Genomic DNA, 17,874 nt, shown 5'->3' with positions numbered 1-17,874 from the left:
TCTCTGTGTAGCCCTGGCTGTCCTGGAACTCACTCTGTAGACCAGGCTGGCCTCGAACTTAGAGATCCTCCTGCCTCTGCCTCCCAAGTGCTAGGACTAAAGGCGTGCGCCACCACCGCCCGGCTTGATCTTGAACTAACCATCTTGTCTCACCTTTCCAAATATTGTTAGGGCTGGTTTCAGCCTTGACTCCACACCTAGTAAGCAGTACACACTCACTTTGCTACCATTTCTGTTTACTGTTACCAATGACATTTTCCCTCTCCTCAATAGTGGCTGCAACACTGGATCAAAACAAAAACCCACACAGAGGAAAGCCCACCTTCTGCTGTGGTTGCATTGTAACGGACTTCCTAAGTTTTCTTAAAGACTAATTTTAATGACATTTGTGTGTATTTTGAAATGTTTCTATTAAATTCCAACAATCAAGGCAAGAACAGATGAGATGAAAATCTAATGGAAAATGCATCAAACCTCGTTTTGCAAGCTTTTTTTAAATGAAAATACTGCTGCAGTCTGGTTGTCTTTTGTAAACAATGACAATAATATTGGAGTACCATCAACATGAACATGGGCACAAAATATGGAGTGATGCTTTGTGGCTTCATGATATTTGAGTTTGTCTGTCATAACTTATCCTCTTCTGAGGAGAATTGCTAGCATAACTTGGGGTGCCTACCAAGAGGATAAGCACAGGGAGGCAGCCACAGCAAGGGCCCTTACCCATTAGTATTCTGCAGTCAATAGACACTGGAAGCCAAGACTGCAGAGGTGTGTGTGTGTGTGTGTGTGTGTGTGTGTGTGTGTGTGTGTGTGTGTGTGTTTCTGGGTATGTATGTGTATCTTGTACATACTATTACAGTCTCTAAGTTCATATATGCCTATGCCCTGTTTTTTTGTGTGTTTCCATTGCTGTGAAGAGGCATCATGACCATAGTAACTCTTATAAAAGAAAACATTTCATTGCAGCTGGCCTACAGTTCAGTCCGTCATCATCATGGTGGGAAGCATGGCAGTGTGCAGGCTAACTTGGTGCTGGAGGAGCTGAGAGTTCTACATTTTGATCAGAAGGCAGGAGAAGGGGACTATTCCACAGTGGGCTGAGTTTGAGCATAGCAAACCTCAAGGTCTACCCCCACAGTGGCACACTTCCTTCAACAAGGCCACACCTACTTCAACAAATGCACATCCTACTAATGATGGGCCAAGTATTCACACACTTGAAGCTCTGGGAGCCATTCCTATTCAAATCACTATACCTTTTGAGTCTGAAAAATGCTGTTTCCTTAAAATTTTCCTTTTTTTTTCTTTTTAAAGCATAGGGCATGGGAATCAATAACTAAGCTATCTTTTTAGCCCTAAGACTTTTCTTCTTTTCTTTTCTTTTTCTTTTTTTTTTGGAGACAGGGTTTCTCTGTGTAGCCCTGGCTGTCCTGGAACTCACTCTGTAGATCAGGCTGGCCTCGAACTCAGAAATCCGCCTGCCTCTGCCTCCCAAGTGCTGGGGTTAAAGGCATGTGTCACCACTGCCTGGCCCTAAGATGTCTTTAAAAAAATTTTTTTTTTAGTTTTTTGAGTTTCATACAACATATTTTGACCATTATCTTCCAAGAACCTATCCTGCTTTGTCCTCCCTATAAAGCTCTGTTCTTTTTTTTTTCTTTTCTCTTCTTTTCAGGGTTTCTCTACATAGCCCTGACCATCCTGAAACTCATAGGCTGGCCTCAAACCCACAGTGATCTGCCTGCCTTTCCTTCCCTAATGCTGGGATTAAAGGCAGGTGCCACTATCCCTAACCACTAATCTTTATTTTTTTAAAAAATTCTTCAAGACCACTTTACGCTGCCCATAATCTTGGCTGTGTGGTTTTCCATTTGAGAGTGGTCTACATACCAGTGGCTATGCTCTTAGAAGACTGTCACCGCCTATCCCAAGTGCTGACAAGGGCTAGGATTTCATGGTTAGCTTATCTATCCATGCTAGGATTTGGTCTGCCTTGGGCTTTCAGAGATCTTGTGCAAGCTGTTACAGTTCCTATGGTGAGTTCGTTATTTGCAGTCATCTTGTTATGTCCAGAAGACACATGTCCTCATGGCGCCCACTCCTCTTCTGCAGTGGTCTCTGAGCCTTGGCAGTAGTAGTAGTGTTGGACAGATGTTCCTTTTAGGGCTGGACACTCTGCAGTGTCGTCTTCTCTGCACCCGAGCAGTTGTGAGACGCTATGACCCACCACCTGCCGCAGCAAGCAGCTTCTCAGAAGAGGCCTGAGAGAGTCACTGGTCTATCTGTGGGATGATTCACTAGGTCCCATAGAGCAATGGAACAGTAGTAGGTTCTCCTGTAGGACCTGAGACCTCTTTAGCTAGGTAATGTGCCAGGTATGAGTCTTATCTTGTAGAGGTGGACTTAAATCCAATCGAAAGTGGTTGTTGGTGCTAGAGAGATGGCTTAGTGGTTAAGAGCATTGACTGCTCTTCCAGAGGTCCTGAGTTCAGTTCCCAGCAACCACATGGTGGCTCCCAAACATCTGTAATGAGATCTGACACCCTCTTCTGAAGATAATAACTACAGTATAAAATGTATAATTTAAATTTTTTTTAAAAAGTAGTTGTTTACTCCCACGATTTGCTTATCTATCTATCTATCTATCTATCTATCTATCTAATTTTTTGAGGCCTGGAACTTGCTATGTATATCAAGCTGCTGGTTTGGAATTCAGAAAGTCCAATATTAGGTAAGTATTATTATTATTATTATTATTATTATTATTATTATTATTATTATTATTATTTGGTTTTTCAAGAAAGGGTTTCTCTGGGTAGCCCTGGCTGTCTTGGAACTCACTCTGTAGACCAGGCTGGCCTCGAACTCAGAAATCCGCCTGCCTCTGCCTCCCAAGTGCTGGGACTAAAGGTGTACACCACCACTGCCGGTTAGGCAAGTATTCTTAACAACAGAGCTATGTGCTATCTACAGCCTCTGTTCTTTTGAATTCTGACTTTTACAAGCTCTTGGCCTATATAGCAAGAGTGCTTAGCATGTGAGGCCAGGCAAAAGATGCTGAAAAGGAGACCTGCAAAGGAGGGACTCTAGGGAAGGATCCTTGTAGATCCTGGGGACTGGACAGAGTAGCTGCTACCTCCTCGTCCACATCAAAGGGTGTTGTTTCCCCTCCCCCACACCACACCCACTTGAAATGCATGTTTTTCTTCTGGACTGCAAAGATTTTGTGGACGAAGGTTTGGAGACAACACATTCCACTACTTAAATGGGTTGCTGTCCACACCAGGTCAGCCTCTTGTCTCCCTCTTCTCTTAACTAGAAGTTTCCGTTCTTGCTCTGTTTTTCTGCATCTTGTCATCTCCTTTCAGTTCATCAAAGCAACTTACAGAAAGGCAGGCATGAAGGTGCCTCTGGAAGGCTCTGGCAGGTCCACCAGAATAGGGATGAACCCCAGGCGTTGCCACTTCTGGGATGGAATTAAAGTGTCAGAATCAGACACTGGAGTCAGCTGGCAGCCAAGGCCTGAGAACTGAGGCCTTGGGAAGAGGCCTCCATCGTAAAGCTCCAGAAGTAGATGGGGCTGCCAAACTGAGGTGAAGTTCTGGTCCACTTCTCATTGCCAGGAGAAGTGCTAGGAATCCTGTGTGGAACTGCCACCCAGGTCACTGTTTTTCAAGCTCTAAGTTGTCCATTAGCCCCACAGGTTGACACTAGGGACAGCTCAGTCCTCACTGATAACTGATGCTCACACTGCTACTTCTCAGATCGAGCATGAAGTATAGAGAGCTCAGGGGCAGGCTGCCAGATGGAGATGGCCATGAGCCCAGGGTAAAGAACCTGAGAGCACAGGGGCACAGTCAAGGTGGAGAAGGCTACAGCATTTACCCAGCATGCACAAAGGCCTTAAATGGGGAGTGTGTGGAGTGGAAGAACAGGGAGCTCTGAGTTACAGTATGTCTTTTTTTGGGGGGGGGAGGGTTCTAGACAGGGTTTCTCTGTGTAGCCCTAGCTGTCCTGGAACTCACTCTGTAAACCAGGCTGGCCTCGAACTCAGAAATCCGCCTGCCTCTGCCTCCCAAGTGCTGGGATTAAAGGCGTACGCCACCGCCACCCAGCAGGTATGTGTTCCTTGCTGCACTCTGCAGGTCCTATTCCTTGAGCCCTGTAGTATATAGCTATGTGACTGGCCACCACCTTTGCTCTTGTGTGATATCAATGTCCCTTGGGAGAAATGTGTGTTCTCATGACTATGCCAAGCTTGAAGACTTACAGCTTTGTCTGCTGCTTCATGCTTGTAATTCCACTCTTTGGAATCAGATTTATAAGTAAAATGAGGAGTCATCTACATATTGTTACAAAACAACCATGGCTTTATCTCTCTCTCTCTCTCTCTCTCTCTCTCTCTCTCTCTCTCTCTCTCTCTCTGTGTGTGTGTGTGTGTGTGTGTGTGTGTGTGTTCTCATATATGTGCCATAGCAAGTACATGGTGCTCAAAGGACAGCTTGTGGGAGCCAGTTCTCTCCTTCCATCTTGTGGGTTCCAGGGGGAACTCAGGTCACTAGGCAGAAAGCATCTTGCCCTGCTGAACCATATCATTGTTCCAAATAATATCTGATGAAAAAAGATGAACCCTGGGTAAAGGGAACCATAATAGCTGGGTGGTAGGGGCACACCTGTAAGCCCAGCATTTAGGAGGCAGAGGCAGGTGGATCGCCAGCCTGGTCTACAGAGATAGTTCCAAACAGTCAGAGCTACATGGAGAAACCCTACCTCTAAAAATACATACATACATACATACATACATAAGTAGAAAAATAAGGAAACATAAATAAAAATAAGAAAAAACCCCAAATCAATAAAAATACAACTTAAATTAGTTTGGTTATGGCTCCTTTCCCTGTATTTTTTTTTTTTAATTTTAATTTTTGTCTCAAAATGCTGTCTTTTTTTAGAAAAAAATAATTAGAGAATGACTGGCCACTGTTTTAAGTTGGAACTGTGCTTTTAGAGTGTTCTAGTGTTGTCTAGACATAAACCCACACACACTGACAGCATAGAAGGGAATTCAGAGTTGGAAAAGGGTGACTATTCTTTCTTTTTTCCCTCTCCCCAAGTCCATATACTCAATTTAAAATTCTGTTAGGACTGCACCTTTGCATATACTGTTCCTGTAACGGTACCAGTAAGTGATGTAAGGTGTGATGGAAACAGGAAACAGAAAAGTCAACACTTGGAATGGAGATAACTTCCTTAAAAGAATCTCTCCCTCTCCCCTCTTCTCTCTTCTTTGAGGCAAGGTCTTCTATGTCCTCACTTCTATGTCCTTCTATGTCCTTAATGAGTACCTGAAGGTGACCTTGAACTTTTGCTCTTCCTTAGGTGCTTTTGTTTTGTGTCTGAAACCGGTCTTATTTACAAAGCCAGAACTGACCTGGCTCTACACAGCTGAGTCTCCCATGACCTGCTCCTCCTCCTGTACTCACCTCCCAGTCGCTGGAAGCACAGATCTTCATCTTTGTAGTTCTGCAGCCTGACTTCATGTGCTGGGGGAGAGACAGCTCTGTGATGTAGAGCACCGGATGTTCTTCCAGAGGACCTGGGTTCCATTCCCAGTACTCACATACCCTTCACAACTGCCTGTAACTCCAGCTCCAGGGGATATGACATGCTCTTTTGACCTCAGTGGGTCCCTCCTGCACACACATGCACACACCCATACCTCCTGCACACATGCACACACCCATACCCACCACACACACACACACACACACACACACACACACACACATCTTTTAGAAACAGGCCCTTGTCTTGAAAAAAAAAAACAAAAAAACAAAAAACAAAACAAAACAGAAACAGGCCCTAGAGGTTGTGGTGGTGCACACCTTCAATCCCAGCATTTTGGGAGGCAGAGGCTGGCAGATCTTTAAGAGTTCTAGGCCAACCTAGTCAACAAAGCCAGTTTCAGAATAGCCAGGGCTATTACACAGAGAAACTCTGCTATCCAACAAAACAACGACAAACCAAAACTCCAAAACAAAAAAAACAGAGAGGGAGAGAGAGAGAGAGGAGAAGGAAGGAAAGAAGGAAAGAAGGAAGGAAGAAATACTGACTTTAGAAACTCCAGACATGAGGTACATGGAAGGAAAACATCTGTATTTTGGAGGTCACTTTGCAATCCTGACCATTCTTTATTTAGTGTGTCGCTAGACGTACTTTCCAAAGACTTTTGCTCTCAGGGGTGAAGATACATTTGCATTCGAGGTGGGATTTGTGATCTGTCTGTATCCAGGAGTCTTTCTGGCCACTATAATCTGGTCCACAGTCACCAGCTGCTGCACCAGATCAGCGACTGCTTGTAACCCTTGGGCTTTGGCCCTCAGAATGTCCCATATACCTTCATGAATCACATTTATTAAACCATCTGTTCCCACTCCAATGAAGAAGTTCCCAGCTTGGTGAAATCCACTCATTTCTGCCATCACACTTTGGGCAGCTAAGCCTGCATTCTCTGCCAGGATTTTAGGCAGAGAACTCAGGGCTTGAGCAAATGCTTGGAAGGCCAGACTATTGGGGCCAGCCAGTCGGCTTCCTTTCTCTACCAGCATTTTTGCCAGAGCCATCTCTGTGGCACCGGCTCCTGGCAGCAGTCTGGGATCTTGACACAGCTGAGAAAATGCATCAATGCCATAGTAGACAGCCTGCTCTGCACCCCGAAGTCCCTGGATGGTGGGTCCCCTGAGGACCACTGAGAGAAAAGGTGTAATCTCCTGTTCCCACTCAAACAGTATCACTGCACCATCTCCAAACTCCTTCCTGTAAACCTTGTGGCACTTCCCAGGCACCACGGGGGGAAGGAGCCGACTGAGCAGAGGGGTTCCCAGCTTCTCACTCAGGTAGACAATCTCCTTTCGGGACGTGGCTTGAATCACCATGATGCCATGGTAGTCAGCCTGGTCCACTGACTTCTCATTAACTTCCCCCAAGACCACTGCCACGTTAATGTTCATAATGGCCAATTGGTCTACTTCCTTTTCCAGTTGTTCAGTTTGTTTCCAAAATCTTAGTAGTTCTTCCGCGTCGGAGAGACGTGCTGTGGCCAGTGACAATGGACTTATAGGACCAAAGGGGCAATTGAACAAGGCCACCCTGGCATCATTTAGTACCTCAGTCTTTCGTCCACAGGGCTTCCCTGCTATTGCTACTCCAGGAAAAATTCGGGAATCAGTCAGCATCCCACCCTGAAGTATGCACACGACAATACTCTCAGGCTTGAAGCTGCCGTTTGGCTCCCTGCAAACCCAGCACGCTTGACCTACAAGCTTGGTTAAATATGCTGCGTTGGACAGGGTGTGAGTACTCATCACAGAATAGAGGGCCCAGGTAGGATCTTCCAAAGGCCCTAGAGAGCGGACCGCCAGGGACGGCAGAGCTGTCAGGACTTCCGCTGCGGCTGTGGCAAAGGCTTCCCGGAGCTGGCTCGGAGTTAGGCCAGCGCACAGAAGGTAATGGGCCTGCTCCAGCAAGGCCTCTGTCAAGAGAACAACAAAGGCCGTGCCATCCCCAGTGTTCTCTGCCTGGGTTTGGGCTAATTCTTGAACAAACTGGGCAGCTGGGTGCTCCAGCTCCAGAGCCCTGAGGATGGCAGCGGCGTGGCCTGTACAAACCGTTTCTCCCTTGGCAGTCACCAGAAACTTCTGCCGGCCAAAGGGGCCATAACAAGACCGGATGATACTGGCTAGGGTCTGAGCTGCAGCTGTAGCCCTCAGTATGTACGATGGCTCTGCTTGAGATTCGGAGTTTTTCTCTAAGCCTGACTTCAGCAGCTGGGGCAGTTCTAGGTCTGACTGGACTTTGGTTTGCGTGGCCCGGGAGGTTGGGGAGACCGCCATGGGTTAAACTAACCGTTAGAAGCACTCTAGAAATGGCAGTAGGCACACCTTTGACTTCTATCTTTGACGCTGCTCCAGAAGCCAAATACACATCATCTGCTACATGCAGAAGCCGACCAGAAGTGGACCTCCACTTTGCACCCAAGGATGAGGTGCAGAGAGCTGAGTTCCAGACCCATCTCCAAAACTGAGTCTAAACAAACAAGGCCCCTGGGACCTCCTAACCACATGAGCTAAACTGTCCCTCTGATGAAGTCACAAAGTAGCAAATGGAACCAGAGATAGGGAATGAAGTCACAGAGGGACCGTAAGCATGAGAGACCCTGATAGCAGGGACAAAACTCAACAAACCAGAATACCTTTACTGTTGAAAATTCAGAAACACTTCTAGTTCCTAATGAAGACTGTCTTTGCTGTGTTTGAGGGGACTGAGACTGGGGTGTCCTACATAGCACCAAAAACAAAAACAGAGGTAACCTGCTAGAGGTATCACCATGCCCTAACTCATTGTACTATAGAGCTGTAGTACTAAAAATGCCATGGAATTTGGTGTTTTGGGTGGTGTACTGGGTGGTGGTGGCACTTGCCTTTAGTCCCAGGACTAGGGAAGCAAGGCAGGCAGATTTCTGTGAGTTTGAGGACAGCCTGATCTATAGCCAGGGCTGTCACACAGAGAAATCCTGTCTCGAAAAACCAAAAACCAAACCAAAACCAAAACCAAACACAAAGAAAGTCCAGAACTAACAATAAAACATGACACAATTGGCTGTGTGGTTTATCCCTGTGATCCCAGTACTTGGAGACTGTGGGACCATCACAAATTCCATGCCAGCCTGGGCTACAGTCTGAAGGCAAAGAAAACAAAAAGACTAACAACAAAATACTTCCCATACACAGACCAAGCCTGACAGACCTAAATTCAGTCCCCAGAGGCAGGGACAAGAGAATTGCCACAAGTCTATAGGACAGCCTGATAGTTACGCATGGAGTTCTGGGCTAGCAAGAGCTGGCAGTGAGACCATCTCCACCAACAAAACAAAACAACAAACCAAATATCACGGCGGAATGAATACACACCTCTATTCTCTGCACTGGGGGAGAATGCATGAGGATTGCCTGAAGTTTGAGTCCAGCCTGGGCTACACAGCAAGACTCTAATAAAACCCCCACAAATCACAGCAGGCACTGCTCTTCCAGAAGATCCTGAGTCCAACCCTAGCATTCACACTGGGCAGCTTACAACTACTGATATCTCTAGCTCTAGAGGACCCAACACCTCTGGTCTCTGTAAGCACCTGTACTCATTTGCATTTACCCACACCTCAATATTCATAACTAAAAAAAAAAAAAAGCACTTTTAAAGAAGCTGGGGATGGTAGCCCACACCTTTTAAAAAATTTTGTTTTTGTTTTTTTTGAGACAGGGTTTCTCTGTGTAGCCCTGGCTGTCCTGGAACTCACTCTGTAGACCAGGCTGGCCTTAAACTCAAAAATCCACCTGCCTCTGCCTCCCAAGTGCTGAGATTAAAGGCGTGTGCCACCAACACCTGACCTAAAAAACTTCTTATTTCTTTAATTTTTTTATTTTTCATTTTAAAAAGTTTTATTTATGTTTTTGAGACAGAGTTTCTCTGTATAACCCTGGCTAGCTGTCCTGGAACTTACTCTGTAGACCAGGCTGGCCTCGAACTCATATAGATCCACCTTCAGTGCTTACTGAGTGCTGGGATTAAAGGTGTGAGTCCCACCGCTGCCACCACATAAAAAACACAAAATAGCCGGGCAGTGGTGGCACACGCCTTTAATCCCAGCACTTGGGAGGCAGAGACAGGCGATTTCTGAGTTCGAGGCCAGCCTGGTCTACAGAGTGAGTTCCAGGACAGCCAGGGCTACACAGAGAAACCCTGTCTCGAAAAAACCACAAAAAAAAAAAAAAAAAAAAAAAAAAAAAAAAAAAAAAAAAAAAAAAAAACCACAAAAGAGGGGCTGGTGAGATGGCTCAGTGGGTAAGAGCATTGACTGCTCCCCCAAAGGTCCTGAGTTCAAATCCCAGCAACCACATGGTTGCTCACAACCATCCATAATGAGATCTGACTCCCTCTTCTGGTGTGTCTATATAATAATAAGTAAATTAAAAAAAAAAACAACAAAAGAAATCCACAAAATGTGAATTTCACATCAGACATTCCCTATCCCACTAATCTCCCTGTCCCTTCAGATCCATCCTCAGCCCTTGCCACCTGCTCTCCAAAAGAAGAACAAACAAAATCTCATGGAAGTTGTAGTGTGTTGTGGTCTGTCACACAGTATACCCATTTGTCCATGCATCTTTACTTGGCAAATGCTCATTGTAGTAAGTCATTGGTCTGGTTCAAGGCCTCTGGCTTCTGCTACATTGTCAGTACTGGATTGTCATTGGGACTCCTCTAGCATATCCTGTTGCTGTCCTGTGTCACAGAGATCCTACAACTTTGGATCTACAGGACTGGCCCCTCCACAAGCTCCAGCAATTTATAGGTGATATAGATGTTGGAGTGAGCTAACTCTAAGCCCTGGATCTGGGCTTACGTGGTAGCTGACTTGGTCAGCCTGCTAGATCTCCCACACCCATGCCACCAGGGTAATCTCTTCAACACTGCCCAGATTAGCTCACCCAGTGCTGCAGCCAGCAAGAGGCAGGGCCAGCTCTCCTGGTCCCAGCCCCTAGGGCATGGCTTACCCACACCACCAGAGCCAGCCCTATTGTGCTGCTCAAGCAAGGTATAGGCCCACTCTCCTGAGTACTGGTGCTCTACACCTTTAATTCCAGCATTTGAGAGGCAAAGACAAGCAGATCTTTAAACACTCAGCCTGGTCTACACAGTGAGTTCCAGGCCAGCCAAGGGTACATTGTGAGACTCTGTCAGTCATGATGCTGCACTTCTGTAGACCCAACCCTTGGGAAAGACTCTGTCGGTCATGATGCTGCACTTCTGTAGACCCATCCCTTGGGAAACAGAGGCTGGATGATGTTTATGAGCTCAAAACTATCCTGGTCTACAGCGTGAGTTCTAGGCTAGCCAGAGACCCTATCTCAAAATGGCAATAGAACAACAAAAAAGTTGCTTAAAAGATGTGAAGCTTCCCTCTGGCCCTTTCTGGCCTTTACTGCTGATGGATTTGGTGGAGTAATGATGTCTGATGTAATCTAACAGACACTTCTTGAGTACCCACTGTGATCAGTACCAAGTGAAGCACACAGGCAAGAACTGGAAACACACAGATTCATAGCTTTTGATAGGTAAGAGAGCCCCTGGTGGGACGACGAATGAGTTGGTTGAGGTCGGAGGAATACCAAAACAACGTCATACATTTTCTATGTTTCCTGGAAGTTGTCCTTGAGAGAAACAGAACTTGGAATCCACAGCAGCACAGACTGTGATGGGATGATAACCACAGCTTTAATTTTCACCAAAGAGCTGTTGCAAGAAAAGAGGAAAATACCAGACTGGATGTAAGCTCAATGAGCAAAGTCTTAGACTGTCCTGCTAGAAGACCGGACTTTGGTTCTCAGAACCACATGTGGCATCTGGCAGCCAATGACTTCCTCTAAGTGCAGTTCCAAGGGATCCACTACCTTTGGTACTTGAGGAGCCATGCACATATCACTACACACACACACACACACACACACACACACACACACACACACACAATACAGAGAATTTTTAACATAATAAATAAAGTAAAACCAGGCTTGGTGGTTCACACTTGTAATCCCAGTAACTCAGAAAGATAATGCAAGAAGATTGCAAATTCAGGGCCAGCCTGAGCTATCTTATCTGTTTGTCTGTCTATCTATCTATCTATCTATCATCTATCTATCTACCTATCATTTATTTACTTATCATCTACTATCTATCTACCATCTATCATCTATCTATCTATCTATCTATCTATCTATCTATCTATCTATCTATCTATCTATCTAATCAATCTCTATGGCTGCCTATGGATTGGCAGGAATGTGGCCTCTGGAGTACTGAGCTATATTTCAATTCCCATCTTAAAAAAACAACAGAAGTGAAAGGTTGGAGAATCTTAGAATTTAAAATGAGGGCATTTAATAGAAATGTATGTATAATGTGTAACCTTTACCTAAAAGGGGGCCTGGAAAACCTCCGTATCAAGCCAAAAATGAGAAGTAGGTAGTTCCAGGAACTTGGCTAACTCAGAGCCACAGGGCTCTGGTTCCCGATACCTGCCCCTTCTGAATGATCCACAATGAGGGCGGAACTAGGAATGAAGGTCTACTGGTTTATGAGACTCTCCACCTTGTCGACCAGTAGATGAAGATTACATTCCTAAAATGAATATGTTCCCCTCCCTAACTGAATACCTTGGGTTGGGTCCCTCTGAAATTTTCTACTGTTTTTATGTTATGTTTCCTTAGTAACCCTCTCCCCGCCCCCAGCTTGTGGTTTTTGCCTTTAAATACCCCTCACTTCTTGTGTTCGGGGTCGAACTCCTCTGGCCAGCACGGTCACGAGATCGACCCCCATACCGGCCTATCCCAAATAAACCTCATGTGATTGCAGCAAGTACGGTCTCTCATGAGTCATTGGGTGGTTGCATCATCCCGAGACTTGAGTAAGGATCTCTCCAGTTCTGGGGGTCTTTCAGAAGAAATGGCCCAACACAAAGACGACAAACGTGCACAGTGCAGAGTTGGTAAAGGTCACTGGGAACCCCAGCCCAGAGGCAGCCATCACTTACAACTTTCCCTTTGAGGCAGGGTCTCTCTTACGGTTCAGTTGGCCTTATGCTGCTTCTGGCTCTTTGTTGTTGTTTCCTTGGTTTGGTTGGGTTTGTTTTGAGACAGGGTCTCTTTAAATTGTCTTGGCTGTCTTGGAACTTACAATGTAGACCAGGCTGAGTCTCACAAAAGTCAAAGGTCCACCTATGCCAACTTTCCGAGTATTGAGACTGAAGGGGTTGTCTGGCCCATGCTGTTTATTTTTTATTGTCAACTTAATACAGTGAGACGCCAATGAAGAATTGCCTAGATCAGATTTTTCTGTTCCAATGTCTGTGAGATTTTTTTTTTTTTTGTTTGTTTGTTTTTTCGAGACAGGTTTCTCTGTATAGCCCTGGCTGTCCTGGAACTCACTCTGTAGACCAGGCTGGCCTCAAACTCATAAATCCTCCTGCCTCTGCCTCCCAAGTGCTGGAATTAAAGGCGTGTGCCACCATTGCCCTGCACATTTTTTTAAAAAAAGATTTATTTATTATTATATGTAAGCAAACTGTAGCTGTCTTCAGACACACCAGAAGTGGGCATCAGATCTCATTCCGGATGGTTGTGAGCCACCATGTGGTTGCTGGGATTTGAACTCAGAACCCTTGGCATAGTAGTCAGTGCTCTTAACCACTGAGCCATCTCTCCAGCCCCCGATAGTTACATTTTTAAAACTTTTTTTTTTAAATGGAATATATTGCGGGGCAGTGGTAGCGCAAGCCTTTAATCCTAACACTTGGGAGATAGAGGGAGGCAGATTTCTGAGTTCGAGGCCAACCTGGTCTACAGAGTGAGTTCCAGGACTGGCTTATACAGAGAAACCCTGTCTCAAAAAACCAAAACCAAACCAAACCAAACCAAACAAACAAACAAAAAGAACAACAACAAAAAAAAAACCCAAAAAACAAATAAAAAAACCCCCAAAAAATGATATATGTAAACACATCTATACGACTTTTCTATTTTTGTAATCGTTTTCCTATCAGTGTCCTCATGGCTCAGAGTACGCTTCCAAGGCGATACTATCTGAAGGTTGTGGACAACTCTTTACTGTTTCTCTATAACAGGGAAGAGCTTTAACATAGTTCTCCATTATTACAAATAATGCAGTTGAGTTTCTAAACTTGGGGAAATCACAGGATTCAGCATATCTCCAGTCAAGTGGATGAGCATCACTCTGGAATACCAATTTGAAATCATGGTATTTCCCCAGTCAGGTAAGTATGAGAACTTTAAAAACAATATGTCTTTATATATAAATATATGTTATATAATATACAACATGTTATATATTATATACTATATTTAAATTAAATATACATTAAACATATATAATTACACATTACTATATGATATTAAATTTAATATATTAAACAATATATATATTTTACATTTATTTGTTTTATGTGAGAGAAGGCACATACATGGTGTGTGTGAAAGTCAGAAGACAACTTGGGGAAATTGGAAGTTTGTCCTTTCCTTCTAGTATGTGGGCCTCGGAGGGAACTCGAGGGATCAGGCTCGAAGGCAAGCATCCTTCCTTACCTACTGAGCCTCTTGCTGGCCCACAGGCAAACTATTTTGACTTCCTTTCTGTCTCTAAAGATATATTTTTTTTCTTATTTTTTTATTTTTTGGTTTTTCGAGACAGGGTTCTTCTGTGTAGCCCTGGCTGTCCTGGCACTCACTCTGTAGACCAGGTTGGCCTCGAACTCAGAAATCTGCCTGCTCTTTACTGGTCTCCTGTGTAGTCCAGGCTAGCCTCATAATCCTTGTGTAGTCCAGACTGGCCTAGAGATCAAAACTCCTCTGCCTCAGCCTCACGAGATCTGGAATCATAGGTGTGGGACCTCATGATTTTGGAGAGTTTACTAGCAACAGGCTTTTCAAAGTTTGTGGCACTGGGCACACAGCCTCCTGAATGTTGCTGAGGCAATAATGAATTGACTGCCAGCTTTAGTCATAAGTCCCTTGACCCACTGAGCCATCCCGCTATCCTCAGATCTCAGCTTCTTAAATTGTGGATTATGTCCTCTGCATGGGATCATATAACTGAACAAGGCAAGAGTAAATGGTTTCTGAACTTTAACAACTGAAAATCAAAGGGCGGGGTGGCGGTGCAGGTGGGCAGAGAGTTGGCTCAGCAGTAAGAGCACTGACGGCTCTTCTAGAAGACCTTGGTTCATTTCCCAGCACCCACATGGCAGCTCACAACCTTCCCACAGGATCCTATGCCCTCTTCTGACGACCACCTCAGGTACCTACGTGGATCTCAAACATGCATGCAGACCAAACACGCATATACACAAAATAAACCAAGTATTATATAAGAACCAAGATTAGTTCTATGTGATTTTATTTTATTTTTTAAATCATGTCTAGGAGTGTTGGCACATGACTTTAATCCCAGCACTCAGGAGGCAGAGGCAGGAGGATTTCTGTGAGCTGGAGGCCCAGCAAGTTCCAGGACAGTCAGGACTACATCGAGAGAACCTATCTCCAAAAACAAGCATTCAAGCAAACAAACACCAAAATTTGGGGGTGGAGAGATGGCTCAGCAGTAAAAAGCCCTGGCTGCTCTTCCAGAGGACTTGGATTCAATTCTTAGCACCTGCATAGCTGCTCACAGACATCTGTAAATCCAGTCCCAGATAATCTGACACCCTCTTTTGAATTATGCAGGCAAAATTCCCACACTTTTTTTTTTTTTTTTTTTCAAAACAGGGTTTCTCTGTGTAGCTTTTGTTGTCCTGGAACTCACTCTGTAGACCTGGCTGGCCTTGAACTCAGAGATCTGCCTGCCTCCATCTCCTGACTAGTGGGATTAAAGGAGTATGCTACCACCGCCCAGCACACTTTTTTTTTAATTAAAAAGGAATATTATGGGGCTGGAGAGATGGCTCAGTGGTTGAGAGCACTGACTGCTCTGCCGAAGGTCCTGAGTTCAAATCCCAGCAACCACATGGTGGCTCACAACCATCTGTAATGAGATCTGACACCCTCTTCTGCTGTGTCTGAAGTGTACTTACATATAATAATAAATAAATCTTTAAAAAAAAGGAATATTAAAAAATATTAAAGGGCAGTGAATCCAAGGCATTTGCTTTTAAAATATTTTATTTGTATTTATGTATTTGTGTATGTGTGTATGTACACACACAACTGTGCCAGAGGAGGTCCAAAAAGGGGTTGGATCCCCTGAAGCTGGAGTTTCAAGTAGTTGTGAGTTGTCTGATGTGGGGATTGGGAACTGAACTCTGGTGTCTGGAAGAACAGCAAGTACTCTTAACTGCTGAGCCACTCCTCTAACCCGAAGTCATTTCTGACAGCTTCATGTTTGGTAGTTTCTCTGCAGCCTGGCTTTTGAACACAGAACATGGGACATACGTGGGACTCTCTACACAGGCCATCATGCAATGCTCCACCACTGCAAGCTGACTGAAACACCTTACACTGGAGACCATAGTATGTTATAAATTGCAGTGTTTTTTACTGTGCAAAGTTCTCTGCTCTTGTGTGGGGGGGTGGGGGTCGGGTGTGGGGGTGGGGTGGGGTTGGGGAGGTGGTTGTGAGTGCAGATGCCCAGGGAGATCAAAGGTACACCCTAGAACTGGACTTATAGAAAGTTGTGATTTGCCTGGCATGGGTCCTGAGAATCAAACTCAGGTCCTCTGGAAGAGCAGCAAGTGCCCTTAAACACTTAGCCATCTCTCCAGCCCCTATTTATATCGTACACCCTCCTACCCCCGACCCTCACAGAGTTTGGTTACAAAGTCCTCTGTGAGGCACAGTACAGAAGAAAGTGGTAAGACTAATCTTTGTCTTTGACTCCTAAGTCAGTTTCTTTTTTTTCTTTTTTCTTTTTGGTTTTTCAAGACAAGGTTTCTCTGTGTAGCCCTGGCTGTCCTGGAACTTGCTCTGTAGACCAGGCTGGCCTGGAACTCAGAAATCCACCTGCCTCTGCCTCCCAAGTGCTGGGGTCAAAGGCGTGCGCCACCACCGCCCAGCACTAAGTCAGTTTCTTAAAGCAGTCTCCAATAGACTTTTTAAAACTTACTTGGTGAAGATAGTGGTGGAGCATGCCTTTAATCCCCGCACTTGGGAGGCAGCGGCAAGTGGATTTCTGAGTTCCAGGCCAGCCTGGTCTACAGAGTAAGTCCCAGGATAGCCAGGGCTACATAGAGAAACCCTGTCTCAAACAAAACAAAACGTTACTTGGTGAGAGAAATCAAACCGGGTACTTGAAGCAAGCATTCTACGAACTACCTTATATTCTATCTTGTTTTTTGTTTTATTTTGTTGTATCTGTCTCTACATAGGTCAAAATAATTGTAGAACTGCCATATCTCAATTTTATTTTGAAGGGGATGTTCTTGTGAGAAATAGATTGAATATCAAAATTTTTTTTCATGTCAAAGGATGTGGTCCAGGGTGGCAGGCCTGTGGATTAAGCACATAGGAGGTAGAGGTAGGAAGAGCTGGAATTCAAGGCCAGTGGATACCTGGGCTTTAACAAAGTTAGGATATGTGATACCCTATCTCAAAAACTCAACAGTAACAAAGACAGCCCTGAAGCTTGTGTACTGAGAGTCTGCTAGACATATTCTTTAACTATGTATGGTGTATGCAAAGCTATGTAAGCAGTCAAGGCATGCTCTGAGCCCAGGGTCTCCATCCCCTTAGCCTGCCTGACAGTTGTACTTTGGTCTGGTATGAAGGACGTTTCTTGGTGGTGAGCTTTTCTTTTCTTTTCTTTCCTTTTCTTTTTTCTTTTCTTGGAAATGACACGCTTTGCAGACCCTACTCACTAGGATGAAGGTATAATGGATCATTGAGGGTCTTTAGTCGGACACGCCTGGTTTCATATGAGAAGAGAAGATACTCATACAGCAAGAGGGGAAGACGAAGGTTCAGTGGTCTCTGGGATTTGTAAAGAAGATAAACCTAGGAAAGTATGTGGGAGAGGGAGAGGGGATAGGAGAGAATGAGACCTGGTCCCGTCTCAGTCATCCTTTGTTCCTTGAGGACTTATTACTGTAGGGCACTTGCTGCCAGCGTTTCCAAGTCACCTTCTGGTCAGAGCTGTCTGCTGGGACATCTTTTACCCTTCCATCAAATCTTACATTAAAACTATAGTTTTAGCCGGGCAGTGGTGGCACACGCCTTTAATCCCAGCACTTGGGAGGCAGAGGCAGGCGGATTT

The 17,874-nt window shown here is 44.9% G+C and overlaps 1 protein-coding gene, 1 long non-coding RNA gene and 1 other non-coding gene across 3 annotated transcripts; 1 reads left to right on the top strand and 2 right to left on the bottom strand.

Annotated features, from left to right (window-relative positions):
- Positions 1 to 6,138: 6,138 nt before the first annotated feature.
- Positions 6,139 to 8,128, bottom strand: Cct8l2 (chaperonin containing TCP1 subunit 8 like 2). The gene has a single exon (XM_031379907.1). The coding sequence runs from the start codon at positions 7,893 to 7,895 to the stop codon at positions 6,210 to 6,212; it is 1,686 nt and encodes a 561-aa protein (XP_031235767.1). The 5' UTR covers positions 7,896 to 8,128; the 3' UTR covers positions 6,139 to 6,209.
- A 123-nt stretch (positions 8,129 to 8,251) lies between these two features.
- LOC116097423 lies at positions 8,252 to 16,168 on the top strand. The gene is made up of 2 exons (XR_004121422.1): positions 8,252 to 8,367; positions 16,016 to 16,168. It is a non-coding gene; the product is annotated as an uncharacterized LOC116097423 (long non-coding RNA).
- LOC116097646 lies at positions 13,739 to 13,896 on the bottom strand. The gene has a single exon (XR_004121491.1). It is a non-coding gene; the product is annotated as a U1 spliceosomal RNA (small nuclear RNA).
- Positions 16,169 to 17,874: the final 1,706 nt, after the last annotated feature.

Source organism: Mastomys coucha, unplaced genomic scaffold (assembly GCF_008632895.1).
Source record: "Mastomys coucha isolate ucsf_1 unplaced genomic scaffold, UCSF_Mcou_1 pScaffold19, whole genome shotgun sequence".
Taxonomy (NCBI): Eukaryota; Metazoa; Chordata; class Mammalia; order Rodentia; family Muridae; genus Mastomys; species Mastomys coucha.
Note: the sequence above shows the minus strand (reverse complement) of the source record. Positions and strands in the feature narration are given on the sequence as shown.

Excerpts from the sequence above, each read along its gene's own strand:
- Cct8l2 (XM_031379907.1), bottom strand. The coding sequence starts at position 7,895 with ATGGCGGTCTCCCCAACCTCCCGGGCCACGCAAACCAAAGTCCAGTCA.